Source organism: Sylvia atricapilla, chromosome 3, assembly GCF_009819655.1.
Source record: "Sylvia atricapilla isolate bSylAtr1 chromosome 3, bSylAtr1.pri, whole genome shotgun sequence".
NCBI classification, from domain to species: Eukaryota; Metazoa; Chordata; class Aves; order Passeriformes; family Sylviidae; genus Sylvia; species Sylvia atricapilla.
The window spans coordinates 23,065,769-23,091,628 of record NC_089142.1 but is presented as its reverse complement, the minus strand read 5'-3'; the positions used below and the strand labels follow the sequence as shown (position 1 = coordinate 23,091,628).

Below are 25,860 nucleotides of genomic sequence, written 5' to 3'. Positions count from 1 at the left end.
GGCTACTTCCAACAACAGATGACTCAACTAGCACCTGAGAATTTGTTGTGCTTGTGTGTACTGAGGTTCTGAACTTCCTGTTTCAATAAAATACCAAACAAGTTGTGTTTCCTTTACAAATAAGCTATTACATCAAACCCTGTTCCTATAATTTCAGTTTTTGTCCTCATTCCAACATTTTCTTTGGCAAATGTAGAAACATTCTAATTAAAGAGAAGAGAAGAGAAAAACAAGCATCATTCATCATGGTAAGAATGAATGCCCGAGAGAACATCCTTACTGGTTACTTGTTCATTCAGTTTAATTTGGCTTTTTAAGTGCACTTAATTATGGCATGCAGTTCTCTGAAAACATGGGTAGCAGGGTTTCCACTAATAGTGTACTGTGAAAGCTATTAAAAGTAATAATTCCTCTAATGCCATACAAATGTAATACTAGCTGTGTAAAGTAATTAAAAATATTTTTAGAACACCATAATATTTGAAATACACAATTCTTTAATATATAATTTGAACTTCTTTTAAGTGGAAATGTTCCTATTCCTCATTCCTCAGCGTGATCTGTAAGAGCAATAAGAATGCTTTCCAATGTTCTCTTGCCTAAATTTTTAGCTTTTTTTTGTTATGTTAGATTCCAGATGAAAGATCTCGGTCTACTTCATTTGCAATTAACTATGAGAAAGACAAATTCTCATGAAAAGGTAAATACCAGACCTGCAAACACAGCATAATGTAATTGGCTTAAGTACAGTACATCCTAAATATATTACAACATATGTGGTTTCTTTCTTAAATGTATTTAATCACAGAACTGGAAGAGATGAGTCACCCAAGCAGAAGCTCAAACTTAAAATGACACTATAATAGGAGTTATAATTAATCAAACAAATGCCATTTTGGATAAATCCATGTTGACATTGTATCTTTGTGAGGAGCACTCCTCCTTTGTCTTATAAACCAAAGACTTCCAGCAAATGAAGTTTCAACCCCAGTCAGCTGCTCAGGGTTCTGTCCTAGGCAAATCTGGAATGCAGTAGAAAAAACATCCACTGCAAATGGTTAAAGCCAGTAGAGGATGCTGAAAATTTCTGATAAAAGAAACAACCCCTACGATGTCTGCAACATCCTCCAAAGGCAGCATGAAAATAGAAGTAGTGCAGTTAATCCTGGAAAAACCCTAAGTTTGAGAAATGATCTCATCAAAAAGGAGAATGACTTGGCAGTGTTACTGAGAAGAAGCCAGCAGCCCTAGAGCAGTGATGAGATGCTCTTGCAAAGAGCACACAACAGGAGATTGGACAGCAGTGTGCGCTCACAGCCCAGAGAGTCAAACATATCCTGCATCAGAAGCAGTGTGACCAGCAGGGCAATAGAGGGGATTCTGCCCCTCTGCTCTGCCCTCTTGAGACCCCCACCCAGAGAGCAGCATCCAGCATCACCATAAGAAGGGCATGGAACTCTTGGGGCAAGTCCAGAAAAGGTGACAAAAATGGCCAGAGGGCTGGAGCACCTCTCCTATAAAGACAGACTGAAACAGTTTGGCTTGTTCTGCCTGGAAGAAGAGAAGGGTCCTGGGAGACCTTAGAACAATCTTCCAGTACTTTAAGGGGGCTGAGAGAGCTGGAGAGAATTTTTACAGGACAAGCAGAATGGCCATAAGATGAAGGAGGGTAGATTTAGATTAGATATTAGGAAGAAATTCTTTACTCTGAGGGTGGTGAGGCAGTGGAATAGGTTGCCTGAAGCTGTGGATATATCCCTGGAATTGTCCAAGCCCATACTGGATGGGACTTTGAGCAGCTTGGTCTAGTGGAAGGTGTCCTGCCACGAGGAGGGGGTTGCAGCTCAATGATCTTTAAGGCCCCTTCCAATGCAAACCATTTTATGATTCTATGAACCTCCAGAAAAAAAACCCCAACCAAACAAATCCAAAACAAAAACCAAAACCAACAAACAAACTTGAAGCTAAAAACCCAAGAAAAAATATTGTCTACTTTCAATATCAGATGAACTACTGCGTGTCATTCAGCATTTTCTACACGAGTAAGCAGCAACCAGCCCAACCCACATCACACAGACAATAATAATAATGGGATCACACTTTGGTACTGCATCAAGAAGCATCTTTAGTTTCATAAGTATGAGCTTAGTCATACCAAAAGCCCAATGGGATGGGACAAACAGATCTTTGAATTATTTATGCCATTCCTATGTCATAGTTTTTCTTCTAAGCCACAATTGACTCAACTATATAGTTCCACATAGTAAAGCTTCATGCAAAATTTCTTAACATCATAGTTATCTGCCTCCTTCATGTTAGATTAAATCTAGAACTTGGTAATTGTCCTCAATAAAATCTGTAGAGTTTGGCCTTGCTTTGTGTTGAAACTGCAGCTGTTTCAAGGCACTTACAATGTACCTTGAGTCAGGCAGGAATCTCTGAGGCTAGGCAAAAGTTTTGGTAGATCAAAGTTTTGGGACATGTTTTTCAGTTTTAACATGATAGTGAGGACCCCTTTAAACTAATTCTTAAATGTGTATTTCCTTTGATTTTAGAAAGTTTTTAAAAACAGATTTTTAATACTTTTTCCCTGGATTGTCTTAATATGTTTAAACATGTTAATTTAAAAGATAGGTACTAATTAATAGTTACTGTTAAAACAGCCAACAAAATTCCACCCCATTCAGACTACCCATAAAATTCCTGTCCTTCAGGCAAGCATACTGCTGTTGGACTTCTCTAATAGATTTAAAAGTAGGCATGACATGCAGCAAAGACAAAGTTGAACAGAATCAGGCTGCCTCATCTCCACAGGTAAAAGTCCCTCATGTGAACCACTGCCAGAATTTTCTGTTTGAAATGCATTCGATAAAGCCTCCAGGCCACAAATAAATCTGGTAGAATGAAATATGGGTAAAGTGTGACCTTTCAGTCAGACTGGGAAAAAAGAAAGGACAGAAATATTCTTCTGAAGATCAAAGGTCCCTGGTGCAGACACTATCCTTTGTTTTGGATTTGTACAATGCATTTAGGTGCAAAGTCTGCTTTTACATTCAATGGAAAATAATGAAGAAATTCTACCTTCATAATAGTAATATACTGACAGCAAAGTGAGGCTTTTTTTTGATTGCAGCCTCTGGGACCAACTTCAGGCAAATATTAAATAATACTTTTTAAAAATTATGAATTTAGACCATCTTTTAAATACTTCTTTAAATAACTTCAATACAGAAGACATAAACCATTGTAAGAAAAACATGACAATTGAACTTCTTGTCTTTGAAAAAACCTCCAAGGTCTACAACAGAACCTCATCAACACATAATAAATCACAAAACAGTAAGAACAAGTACAGAAGTATATATAAAAACATATACTCACAAGCACAGTAAGTCAAAATCATTGCAAAGTAAATCAACTGTAGATGGAATTTAGTTTGACAACTATCTTAGGAATACATTTTAAATTTTAATTTTTTTGGTGTTTGTGTGGCTGGAGCAAAGGTATGGGAGTTAGGAATCAAAGGAGCCTATTAACGGGCTTCTATCAGGGAAACTAAGACTAGCAGGACAAAATCTGGCACATATTCTTGGAGTATTTTCTTCATATTAGCTGTGAATTACTTCAGCCTCAATTTTTGAGGACAGTTAAGACTGTACCTTAGACACACTTATGAAAGTGCCTGAGAAGATGAGCTGTATCAGCTAAAATGTATATTCTAAAGCTCTCAGGAGATGAAACTGAGAAATACATTCAGAAAACTATCAAGTCTATAGGCCATGATCCTACACTTTAGAGACATTGTCATGGACTTAAGTATCCTATTCTCTTCCAAGACCATGAACAGAGATGTAGTACAACCTTTTGCTTATGACTAAATGAAGAAACAGCAGGGAATTTATTAAAAATAAGGGAATTTTCATTAAATAAACAAGATTCATTTTTGCTGGAACCATTGCATGACACTGTGTTTTGAGGAAGTCAGATTTGTAACTGATTTCATTGTCTGGATATAGCGTACTACAACTATAATAAACAAAAGCCAACAAGATAATCTCAACAGCTCCACTAAAACTGCCAGACTAGAAAGAGTCTCCACAAAGTTCCACCATATTTCAGCTTCTTCGGCTATTCCATCTAGAACTACTCTTCAATAAGTGATTATATAATGAAAAGAGTCCATAGTTCAAAACATTTTTCCTCTTATGAAACAACATTTCTTGATATACACATTCTTCTGTGCTACATAGAAGTAGTTCTTTAGAATTTCACCTTTTAAATAAATGGAATGTATTTTGGACTGACAGCATTTTAACTATTACAGATAAACACTGCATATAAGCCTGATTTACTGTTATGCAATAAAATGTACATAAACAACAAAAAAATATAAACAGTTTCCTTCTACCATAACAAGTGAGAGGATCAAGTAAGACAAAGCAGGATTTCAGAAGCTTTAGCTGTATAACCCTTGTGGGGCTCCAATGGCTTAACCAACAAAAAATCATTATATGCAGGAGCCAGGAGGTTTTCTAGCACTTCCTGGTCTCATGAAACTCCAATTCTCCCATTTTGTTCATATATGGAAGACAGAACTCTAATTTTTCTGTCACTACCATCCATACATGCAGTAAGTTTCACTCATAAAATGCTGAACATGTACAGAGAAACCTCTTTTACTGAAGGATAAAGGTATTTAGATGGCAGTGACAAAAACAACCATGAATTTCTAGGCATTATGATAATATATGTTACTTACTGTAGGAAAAGAATATTAAAGCTAAAAGCTGATTATTAGCATCAAGCACTTTTGCAAAGTGTACGTGACCATCTGCCAGTGAGCTTGTAATGAATCATACAGACAAACACAATCACAGTGCAACATCACCAGAAGAGAAAACACAAAGGCACATAAACTTGACTGTTTTTTTCTACTGTGGAAAAAAGATCAAAATAAAACTTTGATTGTGTTTTTATATGGTAACACGGTTTCCCCAAGTGCTGATTTTCTAGAAGTGGAAGCTACAGTTCAGATGATAATGTAAAAGCATGTGTAATGTGCTACAATTGCAGCAAAGTAGTAATTTACCAAATCTACACCAATAGAACAATATGAACATCTATTCTTACTAGCAATTAATATTGGCTGCAAGGATGACTGGGCCTGGGTCTCTTCTTATTACCTGTACACTAGTTTCAGCTTCTTTACTGCAGTGTTTGCATGCTCTTCTTGTACCTTGTTATCACAGTATTTAGACACATCTCAGTATTTCTTTTCATTTAAGAATCATGTCCTTTCCAGAAACTCAGAAAACAACCCCAAAGCAAACAAAAAATGCTGCAGTTTTGGTTTATGAAATGTAGTCTATGTTTATGTGCAGAGGAAATTCTGGGCTGGAACAAGCTGTCCTACCAACACTTAAGACATTCTTTTAGGAAAAAAATTTACATTCATTCATTTTTCATTTCTGTGTTAGTCCAAACTAGTCAAATGCAGAGAGCAAACTGGTGGTATACATAACAACTACAAGCAAAATAACCAGTGAAAAGTTTTTGTGACCAAAGTATACCAAGGCATTCTATTAGTCAGATATATGAGGCCATTTTACTATAAGCAAGGACCACAGAGTTGTAAAAAGTAATTACAGAACTGATTTTTATCCTGGAAAATCAGCTATGTAAATAAAAGAGAGCTCTTTTTAGAAGCTAATTGGGGTATTAAAGTTATTTGTAAATCATTGCAGAACATAGTCATGTGCTCATAGATTATAGCCATGTGCATACATTAAGCACATCAGCCAGAGAGGCCACAGAAGTAGGTGAGTGTCCTTCCCAGGATGGGCTCCTGAGCAACAATCAGATGCATCCATTAAGTGCAACAGGTTTCTAGAACTGTTTCTTCTTGGCTATTTTGTCATGTGTGCCATGTATATCTGAGTATAATATATTTTCAAAAACAAATTTTGAATAAAATTGGCCTTTTGACTCAGCAGGTATTTTTTAAACTAACATTTAAAGGACGTATTCCACAAAAAATGATGCTATGTCTTCCTCCTTCCAGTTTGAGCCAATTTCCCTGGTATGGAAGCAGGATGTTCTTCAAGTTCTCATGTCTTCACTGGTAATAAAGGATAAAATTAGTGCCAGGCTCAACAATCTATCTTTATTAAATAAAAATAGTAATTTACATACACATCCTGAATATGTAAAATTTCCTTTCTTTCTTGTCTGTTAGCAATGTACTGAATACAGGGATTATTCTGAGTTTCACAGATGTAACACAGACAAAGAAACAGCAGTGATGGACTAGAATATTAGAAAACCAGCATATAACTTGCAGAAAGTAATTACCTGGTAGTACCTTTTTTAACCTAGCATGTAAAGTGAGATGCCAAGTAGATGATTTATGCTCTCTCTTGTAATATAGTTAATACTAAAACTGAAAGCATGATAAATGAAGGGAGATATTCTCAGGGTTCTTTCCATTAGACTGGGAGTTGAAGTGCTTAAAAATTCTCCACATGCATTAATATTATAAGAGTTCTACCTGCAGCCACAGTAAGTTTTAGCAAGTTAAACCTGCATGTGACTGTGGATTGTATTGTAGATAGGAACCCCATTCCAATTTAATTTGAAGTTTTCTACAGCTTCCAATGTATTGAGAGGACTTGCTTCTTATTAGGTACTGTAAACACATACATGCCAATAAAAAGGAGTTGAACAGCATGAGATTTATAAATAGGTACAAGAAAACAACATTTTGAAAGCAATGCCAAATATGTAGATGTTATCAGTATTTACTTTCACATTCTGGAAATGTGAAAGAAAGGTCTTACAATAGGATTCAGAATTTACATTTCTGGGACTGCTAACTGAACTATTCAAAAACCAAGATTCTGGCTTTCAAAATCATGCTGAAAAAGTATGGTTTTTATTTACTTTCTGCCTTCTACCGCCATTTTGCAAAGGAACATTTTCATGCTTCTGTAACCATGAGGAATAGAATTATTTCTCCTAAATTTAAGCTATCATTTCTGTCCTTTTCTAATTAGTTCACAATCTAGGACGTAACACACTAAAAGGACAGAGTAACACAATCACTGGCAACAACCAAAAACAAGGCAAGATTTATCTTTTACCCTAAAATTCTTGAGAAAATTTGTAACAGCTGCAGTTTACATTTCAAATACAATCTAAACTACTCATATACAAAAGATATTAAAAGGCTCTTAGGCTTTTCCAAGCTCATAGATCAGAGATACATTCTTACTTAAAGATGCAAAGGGAGACATACCAGGATTTTTGGAAGCCTCTAAACCTGCACTGAGAACCTCTGAAAATCTGTCATTCATTTATGAACATTAAACATTTTAAAGTTTTAACCACAAAGCATTTTAAAGTATAAAATACATGGCTATTCCTGTTCATTTCATGGCTATTCCAGATATTGTTAAAAGTTGACTCGAACAGCTGAGACCAGAGCAGAATATAAAAATTAGAAACAGAATAAGGATTTAGTAATCACTTATTCTTCTGGTTTTATTCTCCTGCCTGTAACTTTTATTTCTGCTGAACTTGGCAGATGTCCCACAGAATGGGGGATGTCCAGTATCACACAGTCAAGTCTTATGTCTCATATGAAAAGCATATGGAGTATGGCTTTCCACATATTTTCATTGAAACCAGGATGATTTTCAGATGCCTAGTAAACTGGAAAAATGATGCAATACATACATGGATAAAACCTTCATGTACAGCAGATGCACTCCCAACTACAGTGTATTTGATGTCCATGTGCAGAGCTGTTACACAGTACCAAATTGTCCTGAATTTTAACAATTAGTATTTAGGATTCACGTCTCTATAAAAGAATATTAACTGGAAAAAAAAGAAGAAAAAAGAAAAGGACAAGATAAGAAATCCTCTCTTCCTTAGTTCTAATTCTGAATACTTAAATTTCTGTTTGTCTTCTGTTCATTAAAGTTACTTCATTCCACCAGCTGTGATATGGTGCAATATCCACTAGGCCATCTGCCAGTTCAGTTTTTTGGAAACAGGTGCCTCCTTCTGACATGGAAGAGCCACAAAAGAGATGGAATCTGAGGAACGAACATTTAATGAAATTTAGGAACATTGAGAAATCAATGAAGGGAGCTAAGTTTCACTTATTGTAAAGCCTGATTTGAACCAGCCACAAAAGCCAATATTTTCACTAGTGATAATACCTCTTGAAAATGCTTCCAATTGTTTAACTAGTCCACAGAATGTTTGGTGAGAAATCTGTATCTTTAAAAAAAAAAATCTCACTGTGTAAAGCTAATGCAAATGGCAACTGTGTGAGGATTCACACATTCTGGTTTCTTTTAAAAATACACTTGCATTTCAAATAAAGACAGTTCTTGGCTACTGTTCATGTCATTAACAGTTATAAAAGCCTCGGGCCATCCTCTGTAAGCAGGCACAGGGCATCTGCAAATTACAATAATGCAGAACAGACCCATATTTTGTTTACTTCAGCAGCTTCTACTCATTTTCCATGACAGATGTATCACAAAAAGGTTGTGACTGATACTAGAAAAGTCTTCTAAATGAGAGGCCCCAGTTCACCTTTAAAGCATCACTTCTTTTTCTTAGTCCTCGAGGCTATCAGTTTATTGAAATAGCTCTCTCAAAGCATGTGTTATTTTTCTTTATTGGATGTACTGTAGTCTAAAACTGTGGGCCAGCAGAGTTAGGTCAGAGGTGAGTGAGTGCAGATTTTCTGTCCCCACTGCAGAATCAGCAAGGTAAAAAACATATGAATACAAAGGAGCCCATTTCACATCAAATAAATGTTCAAAAATAGAGGTTTTAAAAGTAGAGAAATTGATCTATCAGAAGTTAATGAAGAGCAATTTGATTTTGATGTAGTTTGTGGCTTTTTCAGTTCATGATGTCCATGAAATGCATTTTTAAAAAATTGTAAAATTGTTTACTGTAAATATGTTTTAATAAGTGTTTTTTTTTTTTAATTATGATAACAAAAGTAGCAATTAAGCCATTGATAATCGAGAATTATTTGTCTGGTTGCAAACTTCTCAGCCAAGAAGTGTTTTGTGTGGACAATAATAAGTCTATGAAGCACAGTCTCACTCTGATGCTTTTAGCAATTGAAATAACTATATTCTTTTGCATGTCATTGATGGAATTAGTAATATAAAATTAAGTTGTTCCAATATTGCAAAGAAATATGACACCATAACAAAAATTTCAAATATTATACACATTGCTGCATTATACTGGAATAATTGTGTTTAACCATTTGCAGGCATTAAAATTAACTTCTAACTGATAAGTTTAATTTAATGTCTGTGAGAAAATGCAAGAATTATTTCAACTATATTAATTATATTTTTATCATCTGAAGAGGGATATTTTTTCCTATAAGCACTTTTCACATGGAGGTCCAACAAAAACATTTTTCTTTCTTTCATCAAAGTGATGAGGTTTGATGAGAAAAATTAAGAGATGTAAAAGCTTATTAAATCACTTAATTCATACTGCTGCCAGCATGGGATTTTCCTTCACATTTTTCAGTGTTTTGCCATTTGTATTACTCATACCACAGGGATTCCACTGCTTCTCATGAGAGGCTTTTCCACAATCTCATAGATCTTAGCTTCAGAAGACATATCTTTATACTCTGAATGAAATAAAACAAATTTTAGGCCATGACTCCCTACAGTTTCCCTGCCTGCTGTAGTTCTGCCTGGAATACTTCCCAGCTGGCTGAAAACTTGGTCCATTGTTAGTCCATCCCTCCTCACCACGGGCTGCACTGGGGTTGCAGAACAGTCCCTGCTTAAACATTTCAACTGACATTTACCAAAGGTACAGTTCTTAGCCTCTCAAGATGTGCCTACAGCGTAAAAGAATTTTGCTTCCAGGGTGAACAATCTATTTAGACCAAATTTCTTACTGGCCTGTTTTTTTTTAATCAATTCACAGTCCAAGTGAATCATTACCAAAAGAGAAGAGTAGCAAAAAAATACAGTTTGGATACAATAATCTGAAAATTGTAATAAAATAAAATGAAAAATACTGATAATACATTAGCAATAGCACTTTAAGATGAGACAGTGAAACACATATGAAATCTTGAATAACCATCACTTATTTCCATAAGTTTCATGACATTCATTTCACCTAAATTTTGATGCTGCCATTTGAACTTGTTACCCAAGAGCCTCCTTCTGATCAACAGAGAGAAATTTCTCTGACTCCACAAGGAAATATTGGTTGACCTGATATATGCATTTAATCAAAGAAGGGCACCGTAACACCCTACACAAGGATATAATATTCATTATTAATCTTCAAAAAGAAAATATTCTAAGCTGGCTCAGTTAGGAGACACTGTCATTTCATTACATCATATAATAAATATTTGAATGTATGGATTTTACTTCCTAAAATGATACTCAAATGGATAAACAGGCAAAGGAAAGCAGAAATTAGTAGAAGAACATCAGCTGATCACTAATTTGATGAGCTAGAAATAAATTTTTATTCAAGAAAAATGCTATTTGCTGGACATTGCTATTAAGGCTCAGGCCACAATGCTGAAGCAGTACCAAATCAGAATGTATAATTTAAAAGCAAAGGTGAAGCTTTCTCAGTTATTTATAATAGAATTTGATCACAGATTTGACTGAAAATATTGACATAAAAATCAAGTTAGAGCATAAAAATACAAGTAAGAGGTTCTATAATCAAGCTTAAACCTCAAGCTATTAAGCTAAGATTGAACTATTTTATTTGCAAATAGAAGTCACTTTGTCTGTGGCTAGCCTGAATGTGGATGCAATGTAGATATCACTAATGTCATCTCCAAATTTCCGGCACATATATTTCGAGTTAGACTGAATAAAAATTTTTAAAGATTTGGATTTTCTGTGTAGAGAAATTACTCAAGTAATAATCCAGATTTAGATGAAAGTCCACTAAAAGGACTTTCTAATTGGTTTGTGCTGGAAAGAAAATATACCATTTTAATGATAGGATACTTATAAGAGATTTGGTCTTGTCTACATGTTCTACTGGGGATGGAGGGTTATCTTTCCAGCAAAGGATTTATTTGGAGAGATAAAGAGGAGAATGTTACTCAGCCAGTGAGGTACTTACGTTAATATTTACAGAGCAATAAGTTGTATAGAGGCATGGATTTCAAACTCAAAGAAGCCCTAATCTTGGCATCTGTATGCAGCTAATCTTTGTGCTGCCCCATCATGGGTTCTGATGCCTCACTAAACAGGGAGAAAAAAAACCATTTTAATTCCTTCCTTTGCTTGTAGAGCAGTAAGGCCAACAACAAAAATAATGCCCAGTTTTTGTGGCAGAATCAGCAAGAAGGGTGGGCAATGTTTTCGAGAGCTATTACAGAACTATGTTTATTAGTACTGAAAAAAAGAAAATATTTATCTTTATGGAGTGCAAAAATAGTTTGTAGTTGCTCTGTCCTCTTCAAATTACATATCCATAATACAGTTCAACAAATATGAATATATGAAAACATGCTGCAAATATTTTTCTTGCACTCTCCATAAAAAGGTTAGTGCATGTACCGTATTTTTTTCTTGAGGGAAACAGATGTCAGGAACTAGGTACCTTACTGTTGCCATAAATGTCCTCTCCCTCTCTGAAAGTGTTGTTTATTCCTCTTACACAGTTTTTCACTTCCTTTTCATTCCCTCTTTGACACCAGTTTATCTTTGAATTCAGATCTTAACTTGAACATGCTCTTCGGAAGTGTGACACGCTGTTATTATCAAGTAAGTGTGCTATTACCAGATGAGAGAACCTTCCGCTAACCTGCCTGACTGCTTACAAGAGGAAGGATTTAAATCAGTGGACTGGGGTGACTGGTAAGGCTATCCTGCTGTCAGCTGCTTAGACGTTTTAAAAATACATTCCTTTAAACAAACGGCATATGCATTTTTCTTTAGGATGTGAGTAAGGCAGATTTCTCATTTTCCAAAAGCCTTCTGGATTCTTTCAGAGTCTGCTGCCTTTTCACATCAACATAACACAACATTCACATAACAGAAGTCAAAACCTTACATAAAGATTTTAGGTTTAAATTGTCCAAATGCACAAACCTGTAATTTAAAGGACATTTTTCAAAGCATAGAAACAGTATATAAGCATACAGAGTAAGAACATCTGTTAAGTTTTTAAACTTATAATTCAACAACAATGAGTAAACATGTAAGTGCTATGGGAACAATTTTTTAAAACAGGTTTTAAAGGCTTTACTATACATTAGCACACAAGTTATTTTGTTCAGTTTCAACCAATGATAACCTGTTTAAACAAGTGCTTCATTATGCTTTTCCCAGTATGGGAGATAGGGCACAGCACTTAATGCTGTCAGATATTCAGCAGTGCAATTGTAAGATCCTTAACATTAGCTGTAATTTCCATGTTAGTTTTGAACTCGTTCTATTTGAGTTTAAGATGCAATTACACTTGTTACCAGCTAAAGTTTGCTATCATCACATAACTCTAGAGAGAATAAGCACAGCCTTTGGGCACTATAGCCAAACTATATAAAAATGTTAAGGAGGAAGGACATGTAGCAACTAATCTTCATAATCTTGGGACTCACTTCCTACTTCTGTATGTAGATGACTCATCTTTCAAAGATTAAAATAACATTCATTATTAGAAAATCCTCACAGTGAAAGACACTACCATCTGTCCTACAAACAGGAACTTCATTAATGCACAGTGAGAGTCTTCTTCGATATGTGCCTACATTATTTGTATAGACTAGAGCCTGATAGATACTTGTGAATTCTCCTTTAGATATCACTTGAAAATTTGGACTGAAAAAGGAAATCACTATAAAAGTAATGAAGCAGCAGAAATTAAAGAAACATTTTGTATTTAACAAGGTTTTGGAATATGGAAGTGATAATGAGAGGAATTTTAAAAAACTCATTAATTCATTTTATTGTTATTACTCAGGATGTGATATCATAAAGTCCAAATCTAAATTAACATGACCAATTATATTTTAGGTACAGGGGCATCAACAGCATACTAAGCACACACATATATACAGATATAACTATGTATATATAAATGTTAATGTTTAATATTAATACAATATTATATTAAAAAAGTGGGACACCAAAATAAGTCTATAATTTGAAAATATGATCACATCAAGTATCTGATTATCTGAGAAAAGATATCCCAAGTTTAACCCAAGACAGTCCAGGAAAGCCAGTCCAGCCAGTGGCTACAAAGAAAGCAATGAAGTTGACATATTGGTAGGACAGGTGCTGAATTTAGACCTTCCAAATTCAAAGCAATAAGTATATAAGCTACTTGTGTGAAGCTCTGATGGTTGTCTAACCATCTTTATGATAGCAAAGTTGACTATAATTTTCTGAGGCAGAACTAATATAATAAACTTGCTAAGCAAGTCATGTTTCAAATATTATGGAGGAGCCAGAGAGATTATGTTGATGATAAGGACTAAGATAGGGATTTGAGACACATTAATGGAAGCATGGCATCAAAAAAGAGAGAGAATAAAACATCAAATAAATAAAGGAAGCATAACTTGCAGATTTTAGGTTTAAATGCATTGAAGGATAGTGGCAATGTCAATAGTTAAAGAGAAAAAGGGAGCATGGAAGAATTTCCAAGGAAATACACAAAATCTGGTTATGGCTGCATTATGCTTCTACTGGTGCTGTGACATCTAGGAAAAATACTGTGTACTGAAATGATGGATTGGATGTTACAAGGCAAGATGGGAAAAAACAGACGGAGTCACCAAGACAAAGTGGTAACTGAAATTTTCAGTGGATCAGATTATTGACCCCTTGTCCCTTCAGGAGAAGTACAATATGAGAACTACTGGGCAAATGCCCTCCCTTGTAAGGAAAGGCACTCAAAGGAGACGTGATGGAATGTTAGAGATGGAACATAAAGATGATTATGAATTCACAAGATGTTACACCAGATGTTCTGAGTGATTAGAAATAAGCTGCAACTGAGAAAGTGAGTGGAATCCTGAGACTGTTAAAGAAGTCATGAGAGACTGGTGCAGGAGCTCAGATGGAATAAAAAAGATAACAAGCAAAAGGTAGGGAAAGTAGGAATGATTCGTAAGATATTGTCATTAATTTCAAAGTGCTAAAAATCTGAACTATGGGTAGGATGAAAAGAAATTGTTTGGCTTGTAGGAAAACACAATAACTTATCACTCCTCTCTTTGAAAAATAGTGTAAGATCTATAAACAGACAAGATTTTCAGCAGCCAAAAAATCCAACAGGGTCCTAGATCCTGTTCCCTGTTTTTTTAAGAAACAAGTTCATGAGTCTTGTCCTTGTTGACATTTGTTCCTGAGAAAAATGCTAAACTACTTCCAGTGAAGGAAAATATTTTGAAGACAGCAAATGCAACTGTCATAAACTAATATTAAAGTACCAGGAACCAAAGGTGGGAACTTAACATTGAGTGTCAAAATGTGAGGAATGTAAATGCCAAGAATTTATAAAAATACTTTATTAATTTATTCCATGATTCAGATTATTTTTCATCTCAGATTTGATTCTGAAGTTACATTACAGCATTTTCATTTATATATGTAGATCAAATATCCCTGTAAGAAAGCAGCACTAAAACCTGCTTGTTTACACGGTTTTGCCTTTAGTTTACACATACTTTATGATGTAGTTTTCCCTTCCTAAAATGAGAAAGCTCCTGAAATAAGAACTTATCTACTAAATCAACATCTTGAAAGTTTTAGGTGGCAAAGTTTGCAGATAGCAGACTAAATCCAAGCCAACATTTTCATATATTACCTAAGTTTATATGCTTCCTTTTCTGTCAGAGATCTCACAAAATCTCTGTATTTGCCTGTCAAACAGAAGCTATGCAGCTGTAAGTAAAATGATAATTGGAAAGATAACATTAGTAGAATTCAGGCATCAGTCTCAAGGCAGCCTAGTCATATGCTGTATGGAAGAAACCCGCAATTGGCTGAGTAAGGGAATTTACTGTTTCCCAGGAAAGGAAATTGCCTGCACACATCTGGGAAAATGTTCTAAATGTTTAGTTTTGAAAAAATACACATTTCAGCTCTGCATATAAGGTGAGTTCTATAGAGTGGGTATCTTCTTTCTAAAAAGGGAAAGATCTAATTTGTACTTTAAATATACCAATCCACTATTTGGTATTTTATGGCATATACTGTATACACTCGGCTCTAAAGCAAGCAGGAACTCACAGGCTAAAAGCTATATTTTAGTTTACAGGAAAAATGTATCATGAATGTAAATACAACACACCATATCGACAGCAGAAATGAAAGATGAAGAGAACAACGAACATGAAAGTAATACTGAGAGGATGTGACTAATCTGAATTATAATTTTTACTCAGTTTCTGACATTTATGAGACTCCATGCCAAATTATTTAAATTCCTCCCTACATGTCTAACAAAGAAATGGTCATTCTCATAACTGACAGGGGACATATCTTCTCAGTCATTCAGTTTTCAGAATAAGCCCTCCCTTTCAAGTAGACTTGTTAAAATGCCTCTAAGGCTCAGCAAAAGGCTGTATTCAGGCATCTTCCTTCCTCTTCCTCAGATTTCAAGGACAAAAATGGTTTTAACTTGCCTTACTTTTCACACCAGTTTTCTAAATTTAGCTGTTACTACTTTCTTTCCCCCTGAACTCTGACTGGCTTTGAGTCTCTGGAGAGGCAGAGAAGACCACTTCCTCCTCCACAGCTGGGAAAGCTGCTCCCCAAGGGATAGAAAGGGTGAAGGATCACAATCAACTGCTCCAAAAGATGCACCAAACACAGCACTAAGCTGCAGCAAAGGGTTAAAGGGATGTATATTTATTTTGTTGGCAAGGTGAACAATCACTGACTTTCCTGGACAGTGGGAAAGAGCACCTCATTAAAGCAATATGAGTCCATTGGACCCAGATGGGGAAACAGCAAAACCCTCTCTAGGTTATATGTGTGTGTGGGGGTTGTATTTCAGTTACTGCCCCTACAGCCTGGGATTATCAATGAAAAGTTGGGGAAAACATTACCATGGTGGACCTCAGGGTGTGACTCCAAGATCCAGATGAGAAATACAGTGAGTAGAAGCTAACTTGTGGTGCGTGCTGTGGCAAGAGCCTTCCATTAAGAGTTTGTTGTCACTTCTCAAAATAATACCTGTGCTTTCCATACCTTTTCCCTGCACTGCAGACAACCATAGCAACTGGCCATTTACTCATTCATTCATTCACAACAACAACAACAACAACAAAGGCACAAAACCCAAACCCAGCTTAAAACACAGTAAAAGGTGAACTTACTTCTCTTTCAAGTATTTCTACAACCACAGTTCTCCCTAGTGGAGGCCCAGGATACAGCAAGGCTTCCTAGGCAGTCTCCAAATTCAGTTTTACTCCTGGCCTCATTACAGCACAAGGGCCTCCCGAGGTCATGCTTTGGCCTTTCATAAAGGAAAAGAGACTCCCAGTTCAAACCTTTAGAGACACTCATTTCTCCTCCAAAACCCAGTGAAACTGAGCTGCCAGATTACAGCAGTGATGTGACGCGCTAGGGTGGCATACAGATGGCAAGCTTTATGGTCATTCAAAAGTACTGATTCAATCCAGCCTCTCATGGAGATCCTATCTAATGAATTCTCAGCAGATTCTCCTTTAAATCTTGTCTTTTATATGTGTTCAGTCCCTTGAGCAGAGCTCTAATAATTAAAAAGAAAACTTCTAGAAGACTACACTGCTCAGTCTCACATTTTCATTTAATATCTAACTAACGAATTAAAAAAAAATCCATGAAAATATAATCAGAAAAATAAAGATTATCCTCCAATTCTTCCCTATTAAGAGACAGATATTTCCAGGGCTGGGGCAATCTAATTTTCAGCACTACTTTATTGAGTATACACACGTGGTGGTGAAAGGAAGGATGACTAGTAAGATATGGCCCTTTATTTTTTCAGGCAGCTGTGCAAGGAAAACAGAGAACAGACCAATTTAAGGACCAGTTGCAATGGGAAATTCTCATTTAACTTAGCAAATTAATTAAACCTAAATGACAGAAAATACTGAATTGGAATGTCTGGTTAGATAGAAATGCTTCACAGAGTCTAGTGCATTAACTGATGCTATATTCTGTTTTCATTGGATAACAGTAGGTTGGTGAAATATCTTGGAAAGACTGTTATTCACATGGAATTAAACACTCTTTCAAAGACTTCATTGAAAATTAGAAATCAGTACACACAAAGTTTGAAACGATGTTATCAATTCAAGTAGCTGTCACATTTATCTGCTTGGCTATTGCAGTACAAAATTGAAGGGATGGAGAATGCATACTTCATATACCAAACCCTCCAAATACATACATTTTGTTGCAAATAATCTTGACCATTCCAAACATATTCCTCTGTTGCCTCTGGTTAGAAGGTTAGAAGTGGCATACGAATACTCCATAGGAAAAAAATCTGATAAATTGGTTTACTCATCACAGTCCAAATATAATCAGAATCTTTCTGGAATTTGCCAGAATTAAATTCTAGAGATTTTCCTTTCCAAAGGTAAAGGAAATGTACATAAAGAAATATCAGCAGCTTCCAGCAATCTAAGACATGAATTTTAGCTGCTACAACTATTTTTGACAACTCTGAATACAATTTCCATGATAAATAAAAATAAAGTCACATGAATACACTATATGTTATAAAACATGTTATATAAGAGTCTGTCTTAAGAGATCCTGAGACATGCTGGGATTTTCCTTGAGTATGAGAAACTTTGATTAGTAATTCATGTTAGTTTGACTAGCATGGGTTTATTTTCATTAAGAAAAATCTATAGTTTCTGGATCGAGACCTAGCCAAAATCACAGGCAATTCGTCTTCAGGAGTCCGTAGCCTATCATGCTGGTTTCAAGAAGACATTTCTCCTTACAGAGAGGTAAACTTTTCAAAAATTTCAGTGGATTGGACTCTTTGCCAGGGTTTGGTAAGTTAAGTTGGCTAGTAATTTTCCGCTTTTTCAAGATGACCGATCATTGCAGAGACCATGGGAGTTGGGAAGTAGTCCTTCTTACTCTTACATATAAATTTCAAACACTTTATTAGAATTCCCCTCCCCTTTTATGGGTATTTCCCACTCCCAAGGGCACAGAATTGGGCTAGGGAGAGCTAGCAGGGTAATTCCTATTCGGCCATGCCATTTCCTGAGCCATGCCTTACTGCCACTGCCTCAGGATGGTTTTTCCTCTTCCAGTCCCAGCTGACTCGTGATTTCTAACTCTTTTATTAAACATTAGAACTTCCAAAGTTAGCCATGTCATACAGAAAAAAAAAGAAAAAAGAGCGCCTTTAAAATAATAAATAAATAAAAAGCTTGTAAATGCTTAACTCTTGAAAGACATGCCTAAAAATGAGTGTTCATCTCAGAGATTCAGTAAAAGACAAATTCTGTATTCCACAGAAAACCTCTAATTACTGCTCCTCGTATTCTCTTTGCGAGGACATACCCAAGCCTGCTTTTGTATGCATGGGACAGTGTCTTTCTCTGTAATTCCACAATGTATTAAGCATCAACTAAATTACATCTTGGTTCAGTACATTTAAAAGAAAATAAATTAAGAACGAACAAGCCCAGGGACTTGTGTGTGTGTGTGTGTGTGTAGTGGGGGGGTGGTCGAGGGTGAGGAGCTTAAAAATTATTACCATCGCAAATAATTTACTAGCATAGTTGGAGGCTATCGGAACTGGTTGCTCTGTCTAGGAAACTCTTAATTAGAGCCGTGCTGCAGGAATTCGCAGGGGTCCTGCCGCTGCCGGCTCCTCCCTGGGGTTTCTTCTCACCGCCCCGCTCCCGCCAGCCGCCGTGCGCTGCCCCCCGGCCCTGGCGAGCCCGGGAGGGAGGAGCGGCTCCGCTCCACACGTGTGTCTGCTCTCACCAGCGCTGCTATAAGGGCAGGGGAGCGAGCAGCTCGGGTGCGAGGCGGCGGGGGCTCGGCGCAGGAAGGCAGCGGGCCAGGCGGGGCGGCCGCAGCTGCTTCCCGCGCCGGACAGCTGCGGGCACGGCGGGAGCGGCCGCACCTCCCCGGCCCGCCCGGGGCAGGCAGGCAAGCCCAGCCCTCGCCGGACGGCACATGGCAGCGGAGCGCTCGGCTGCGCCGCAGGTTCGCTAGGGCCGGGCTCTGGCCAGCGCATCCAGGCTCTCTAGGTCTGCCGAGTTACCGCAGGGATTAAAATGCAGCTGGCCGCCTGCTTCTTTTTGGGCTGCGGCATATTCTTAGCTTCAGGATACAACTCCTTCAGTAAGAGCATGGAGACGATAGGCAAGAAGCAGTACCAGGTTCAGCACGGGTCGTGCAGCTACACCTTCCTTCTGCCCGAGGCGGACAACTGCCGCTCCTCGACTCCCTACGTGTCCAACGCGGTGCAAAGGGATGCACCTCTGGACTATGATGATTCGGTTCAAAGACTGCAGCTGCTTGAGAACATCATGGAAAACAACACTCAGTGGCTAATGAAGGTAGGGTAATACCATTTATATCCCAGAAACTTAACATCCTGCTGTCTCTTTCAGTGCGATTTCTTTTTTTCTTGAACAGTGCCCAAAATTCGCAGAGTGCATTGTCTAAGCTAAATTTCTGAATTATCTTTCAAGCAAAAAGTTGTTTTGATGTCTGGGGCCGTACTATTAACTAGAAAAGAACAGTGAACTGCACAGTTCTGCAGAGATTGTACTTTAAAATTTGTCATTACATTTGAGTTGCTGGGACAGATTACACATACAGATGGACTGTGGGCATGTCTGAAGTTTCTGACATGAGAGAAGCAGTTACTAGTTTATAATTGACTGGCAAGGGCTATTTTAGATGTATTTAAAAAATATAGAATGTACCTTTATCCAAGGTATGCCTGAAAAATGTTATCTGAAATGTGATTTCAAAACTTGAATGCAGAAATTAACCTATTAAACCCCACTTACAAAGAACTGTAGTTCCAGCAAAGACTGCAAGTCAGACTTGCAGTGAAATTAGCCTTGTCAAGTGACAGAATTTCAAGAAAGTTCTTTAGCAGATATCTTTTGCATCCTGCAGCATTTTTCAGTGAAATGTGCACGATTCAAGGGAAAAATAGTCTGGAAAAGGTGTTACCGCAGAGCTTCCTTTAATGCAACTCCATTGGAGCTAAGAGAAAATGACATGTTTACTGCCAAAGAGGCAACATTTGTACCTGAAAGAGCAGGAACAAAAAACTTGCAGCATATATATTTATTATTACTGGAGAATAAACCTGATCAATCTTTCACATTTTTATAGAAATTAATTTGATTCAAAATCCTATGCAGCTCAACAGATTTTTGACTTGAAAACCCTTTATTTCACTACTACTTGGAAAAGTGAATAGTGGATAAAAGTGGATAGTATAGTCTAATTGCCTAGTAAATTTATGAGCATTTATGTTTTGTACTAAGATGCCTGTCTTCTACACAATAAATATTTTAAGGATTGGCATGTAGTTCCAAATAAGTATTCCAGTGGTGCCATAATGGTTTCTTCACAGTGAAAGAAATCTGTCTTGCGAATGGAGAGAATTCCATTTTTAAAAGAGTATAGCCATTTCATACAGAGTTATAAAATAATTTTACATTAGGGCTTACTACTCTCATGAGTTACGAAGTTACAAAACTTCTGTGATACAACCAGTGAAACCTGCTGGCAAATTTTTGAGTGTTAAAATTCACATTCCAAAACAAACAAACAGCACATGGTTTTCATCAACCTGAAAATGAGCCTTGAAGCTTAAATCCAAAATGCATACACTTGAAGGCTCCAGTGTGGAATTCAGATCTCTCTTTATAGGTTTAGGATGCTTAATTTGGAGATACAAATAATGTCAGTTGAGTAGGTGTTTTTTTTGGTTTTTTTTTTTTTTTTTGTTTTTTTTTTTTTTTTTTTTTTAACAGGCAAGCCTGCACTTACTTACCTTTTTATTTATTTAGTAATTTACAATGCTCAATATTGTATTGCTATGACCAAAATTAACAGATGTGCAATGTAGGATGGAAAAAAACACCAAGTGGAACAGTCTAATCTAGCCAGCTGCTAAGCAATTTCCTAACATAAATAGTAAATCACACAACACTTCAGTCCTAAATGCCACTTAAGTAGACAAACACAGTATCATAAGTGGCATCAGGTAAACAGAAACCAGAAAGCATCCTTATTTAGTAAAAACTCTGCTTTTTCCTGTCAGTCCCTGGGAACTCAATGCCAAGAGGAATAGGATAAGTGTCTCTAACCCATTCTTTGGGGGATCAAAAGATAGAATCTGATTTACAAGACAGAGAAATGTTTCTTGTATTTTAGCAGAGAATTCTGAATAAGATGCTTTAGAACAGCCTGTGGTTTTTTTTTTTTTAGCTCTTCCACAGCTAAACATCCTGTAAAATATCTGTTGTTTGCCTTTTTCACTATTTTAACACCTGCTCTCTATGTCATCTGTTTTGTTCACAAAGAGCCTCCAACAAAAAGTAGCTTTTCCTCAGATTCACTTTGCTAGAGACACCTGGTCTGCAAGTGAAGATAAAAAGCAAACAATAACTCTTAAAGTTGCTTACAGAGTTTAGTTGCTGGTTTTTTAAGGTCACTAATACACATTCTTAGGTTCATATTTCAACCTCCCAAAATATAGTGGAAGGTCAGGCAAGGTGGGATGAAAAAATTGTATTTGCTTAATTTTTTTAGTGTACTGAAAGTGTAATACAAGATTGCTTTCAAAAATAAACATTTAGATTCTCAACAATTGCACAAAAACCTTTGGACCTTTCTCTTTAAAAGTTATTTTTGTTCATTTAAGAGGCAGAACCCGTTTTGTTTTGAAGCTGTGTAAAATACACATTACAAACTTCTAGTGTGAATTAACCTTTAAACATTGTTCCTGAAATACTGCACATCCCCAAACACTTTTACACACCTCCCCCTCTCCTGCCTTTAATCCATCAACTAAAGGAAATGTTCTGTTTCTGAATGAACACTGGGCTGTATGAATGGAACAGCATGGGAAGTGTGTGCTTCATCTGCTTAATGGACAAACACAATGGGAAGAAAATGAGTTAGATATGTCCAGGTTCTTTTCTGCTCTGCTCCTGCATAGGAAGCAAAAGACTCTTTTCTACAGTTACTACAAATTGCTTCTTCATGAAAACACTTTTTTTTTTTTTTTCAATCTGAACTTTAATAATGCATTATGCCACTACTGTATGTGCCATACATAAAAATGGAGAATGTCTTTTGAAAAGCAGACTATGTTTAAGCATTCAGATGACAAGCTACAACAAACCACTCTTCCACCTAATCCACGGTTTAGCAGTAAGCCAGTAAGTGATACTCTGAGGCAAAGGCCAAAATCCTAGATCAGCTGTGCTGCCATATACCTGAAATGAACTTTCCTCTTTGACTTTTCCTATCTTGGGATCAATTTGTATACTGAAGTGTAGTTTTTTTTTCCTAAGGGGTGTGTGTGTGTGAGCAGGGAGAATAAAATTTTCAATAATAAAATTTTCAGTTAACTTGAGACAATAACAGGTTGGTGTGCAGCTGAGATACAAGACTGGAAAATTTAAATATATCTATATATGTTGGATATTATACTTTGGAACCTTTAATACAAAACACCAGTTTTTCAGATATTGCTAAAAGACAGGTAATCTCTTAGATTCAATAACTTAACTATTTCTATCTGAATAAATGGCAGCTTTCACATTTGGGTCACAGCACTTGTACTCAAGGAACTGCATTTTTTTTTCAGGTATTAAGACACTGAAATAACTGAATGCCAACTTGAATTTGCTTCTTAATATATTGACTGGACCCTATGACTCAGGAAATATGACTGTCCACAGCAACAGTGTAAAAGAAACAGGTTATATTTTCTTAGTCTTTCCTGTTACAAACAGATGAAAACAATATATGATCAAATTGATGATAGCATCTGGAATATAGGTAATTTATTTGTAGTGTACCAGCAGATCAAAAGACTAGCAAATACAAGTCTGTGTCAAGAGTCAACATTTAAACCCAAGACCAGAGCTTCATCCTGAACCATCCCAGCAGACTAGGAGGGGAATGCACTGCTGATAGAAATGCAGTATCTTTGGATATGCTTAACTGAGATTAATTTTCCCTTGTCTTGATACCCTGAAAGGTTGTAATTATTGCTGTACTGTCATTTGTCAAATACAAAAAGATACTTTGACATGCTGCCATTCAAAGGCATCTGCACACAATGGGTAAAGATAAATATATTGAACAGTATTGGTTTTTGAAGTATACAAGAGGAGATTCTGACTCTGAATCCTACATTCCTTTCTTAAGTAATGCATCTGTTTTTACTTATTGTGAAAAGTGCTTGTTTCTGTCTATCAACGATTATTTGCTAAGCAAAAGAAAACTGGCAGGACTCAAAAGAAAATACTTCCGTACTTTCAGGTTAGTATGTTACCAGATAAAGCTTCCACACTACTCTGGATGATATAATTATACAGTTTATTGTTGTATTTCCTGTAGGTAAATTTCAGTGAAAGGATTTGAAATGGTGCTATTGCATGTGTTTAAAGCCTATGTTGTAGAAACCATTTCTTCATCATTCCACAAATACCAAATTGGTGATAGAGGTATGAAACTGTACAAAATCAACAAAGAAGATAAGACTTTCTTGTACAGATCTACAAGACAAAATTGAAATAGAGAATTCACCACAGAAGTTATCAGTAAAAAATGGGATAAATAGAGGCTTGTTTTACAGAACCAGTCTCTTGCTAGCATTCAAGACATATTTTCCTGTGCTTTGTTTGTTGTTAACATGACCATAAACTTGTCATCTTTGACTGGTCCACATAGCAAAATGGGAGATTCTCTCAATTACCAACAGCAAGTGCTTAATTTCCTTTTTTTCTTTCTTTCTTTTCATTTTCTTTCTTCAAACGTACATATAGAAAATGAGCTTGAAGATACTTGAATTGCCAATTTCCAGCTCTTTTTATTTGCATACCCACTTAATATATAAAATTTAACAGCATAACCTTTAGAATATCTTTGATACTTTGTCAGAGAGAATGAAGTTGAGGATAGTTTCTTTTACAGAGGATTATTGTTACTGCTCCTTTTTTCTTCTTAATTATGAAAAAATTCAACTATTTGCATCTCACCTCAAATTTACCAAGTAAAACAATATAATTTGCTTGATTCCTAAGTTATCACTGCTTAGAATGGAAGTTAGCCTAGAGCACACAGAAATGGGTTAGACCCATTTCTAACCTTCTAAAATATGACAACTGTAAAATATGACAACTAGTATCTTAAGTGACTGTTTAATATTATCCTTTGCATACTTCAGTATTTGCTTTGGAAAATGTACCATATTTTTCTATTTATAATACTAAGCAGCTTAGTTAACCATTATTTCTTTGATTACTTTTAACATACTTTAATGTAAGAACCTCCTGCTGCATCTGTCATTTCATGAAGCTTGTAGAAGCTTCTACACAGCTTCAGCTGAAAACCAGGGTGGATGCAAAGTAAGACAGCCTTCCCCCACTGTTACTATTGTTATAGGGCTAGACAGGCAAAATGTTGCTAACTGACACAGAAGATACAGTCTTACATCTTACATTAGTTGTCTACAACAGAGAGGGGCTGGATCTTTGGAACTTCAGAAACTGAGAGAGTTTCATCAGGGGTCTCAGTCTATATTATTTAGCTCCCTACAGTAAATTGAATCAGCCTCTTCAACCTGAAGGAGACAAATAGGGGAATGGCAAACTTGACAGAAATCCCCCTTGAAGAGGCAGATTTGCCAGCATTGCTGAAGAACTTAAAAAAGCTAGCATGCTGCATGGCTCTCATCCTGACATACTACTTCAGCACTGAAGGTCATCAGCCTGAAAATCCAGGGAAAGTAGGTAGAAGGTACAACTGTAGACGAGACTGCAAATATCATATGAATATATAGATACACATTATGCTTCCCACTTGTTAAAATACAGCTTGAGTACAAAAGTCAAAGCAGGATTGATGGCTTTTCTGTAAGACTTTGGTGTCTTCCTATTTGCACATTGTGACAATCACACACTGGTTTGGTTTGGAAGGGATCTTCAGAGATCATCTAGTTCCAACCCCTCTGCTGTGGGCAGGGCCATCTTCCAGACCAAGCTGCTCAAAGCGCTATGCAGCCAAACCTTGAACACTTCCAGGGATGGGGCACCCACAACTTCTCAAGGCAGCCTGTTCCAGTGTGTCACCACTCTTACTGTAAAAAACCCCAAAAAACACAAACAAACAAAAAACCAAAACCAAAAAAAACCACCCAGAAAAACTACAGTAAAACCAACTAACCAAAAAACCTAAATCAAAAAACAAAATAAATAAAAAAAAAAACCACGAACAAAACCCCCCAAACTTCCTGGAACTGGGGATGCAAATTGTACTTCAGAGAAAAATGGTTCTCATATCAAGTTAACATGTGAAGATACTAATGGGAGCCTTGAGGATACTTGTACAGACTGTGTAAGGGAAAAGGGGAGAAGATAGGTCTTGAAAAACAAAAAAATCATGTATCTGAAATAAGGATGTCACACAGAGAAAACAATATGTCAGTGGACCGTAAGTATCACTAGATCCTTTAAGAAAAGGAGAAATTCTATGGCACTGAATAAGAAGTTTCAGAAATATGCACTGACAATTTTATCTGCCATTTTATTATTTGAATTTCTCAGATTAGCCAACTATAAACTAGTGGTGG

The 25,860-nt window shown here is 36.4% G+C and overlaps 2 protein-coding genes across 3 annotated transcripts in view; one reads left to right on the top strand and one right to left on the bottom strand.

Moving 5' to 3' along the window:
- Nucleotides 1-25,860, bottom strand: part of MCPH1 (microcephalin 1) — a 123,805-nt gene that overhangs the window by 15,606 nt on the left and 82,339 nt on the right. The gene's annotated exons all lie outside the window — the stretch shown is intronic.
- ANGPT2 (angiopoietin 2) overlaps nucleotides 19,170-25,860 on the top strand; it is a 41,553-nt gene continuing 34,862 nt past the window's right edge. For both annotated transcript variants that reach the window (XM_066314906.1, XM_066314905.1), the window contains exon 1: nucleotides 19,170-19,585. In XM_066314906.1, coding sequence (XP_066171003.1) covers nucleotides 19,301-19,585 — 285 coding nt within the window. In that variant the 5' untranslated portion in view covers nucleotides 19,170-19,300. The remainder of the gene's footprint in view (nucleotides 19,586-25,860) is intronic.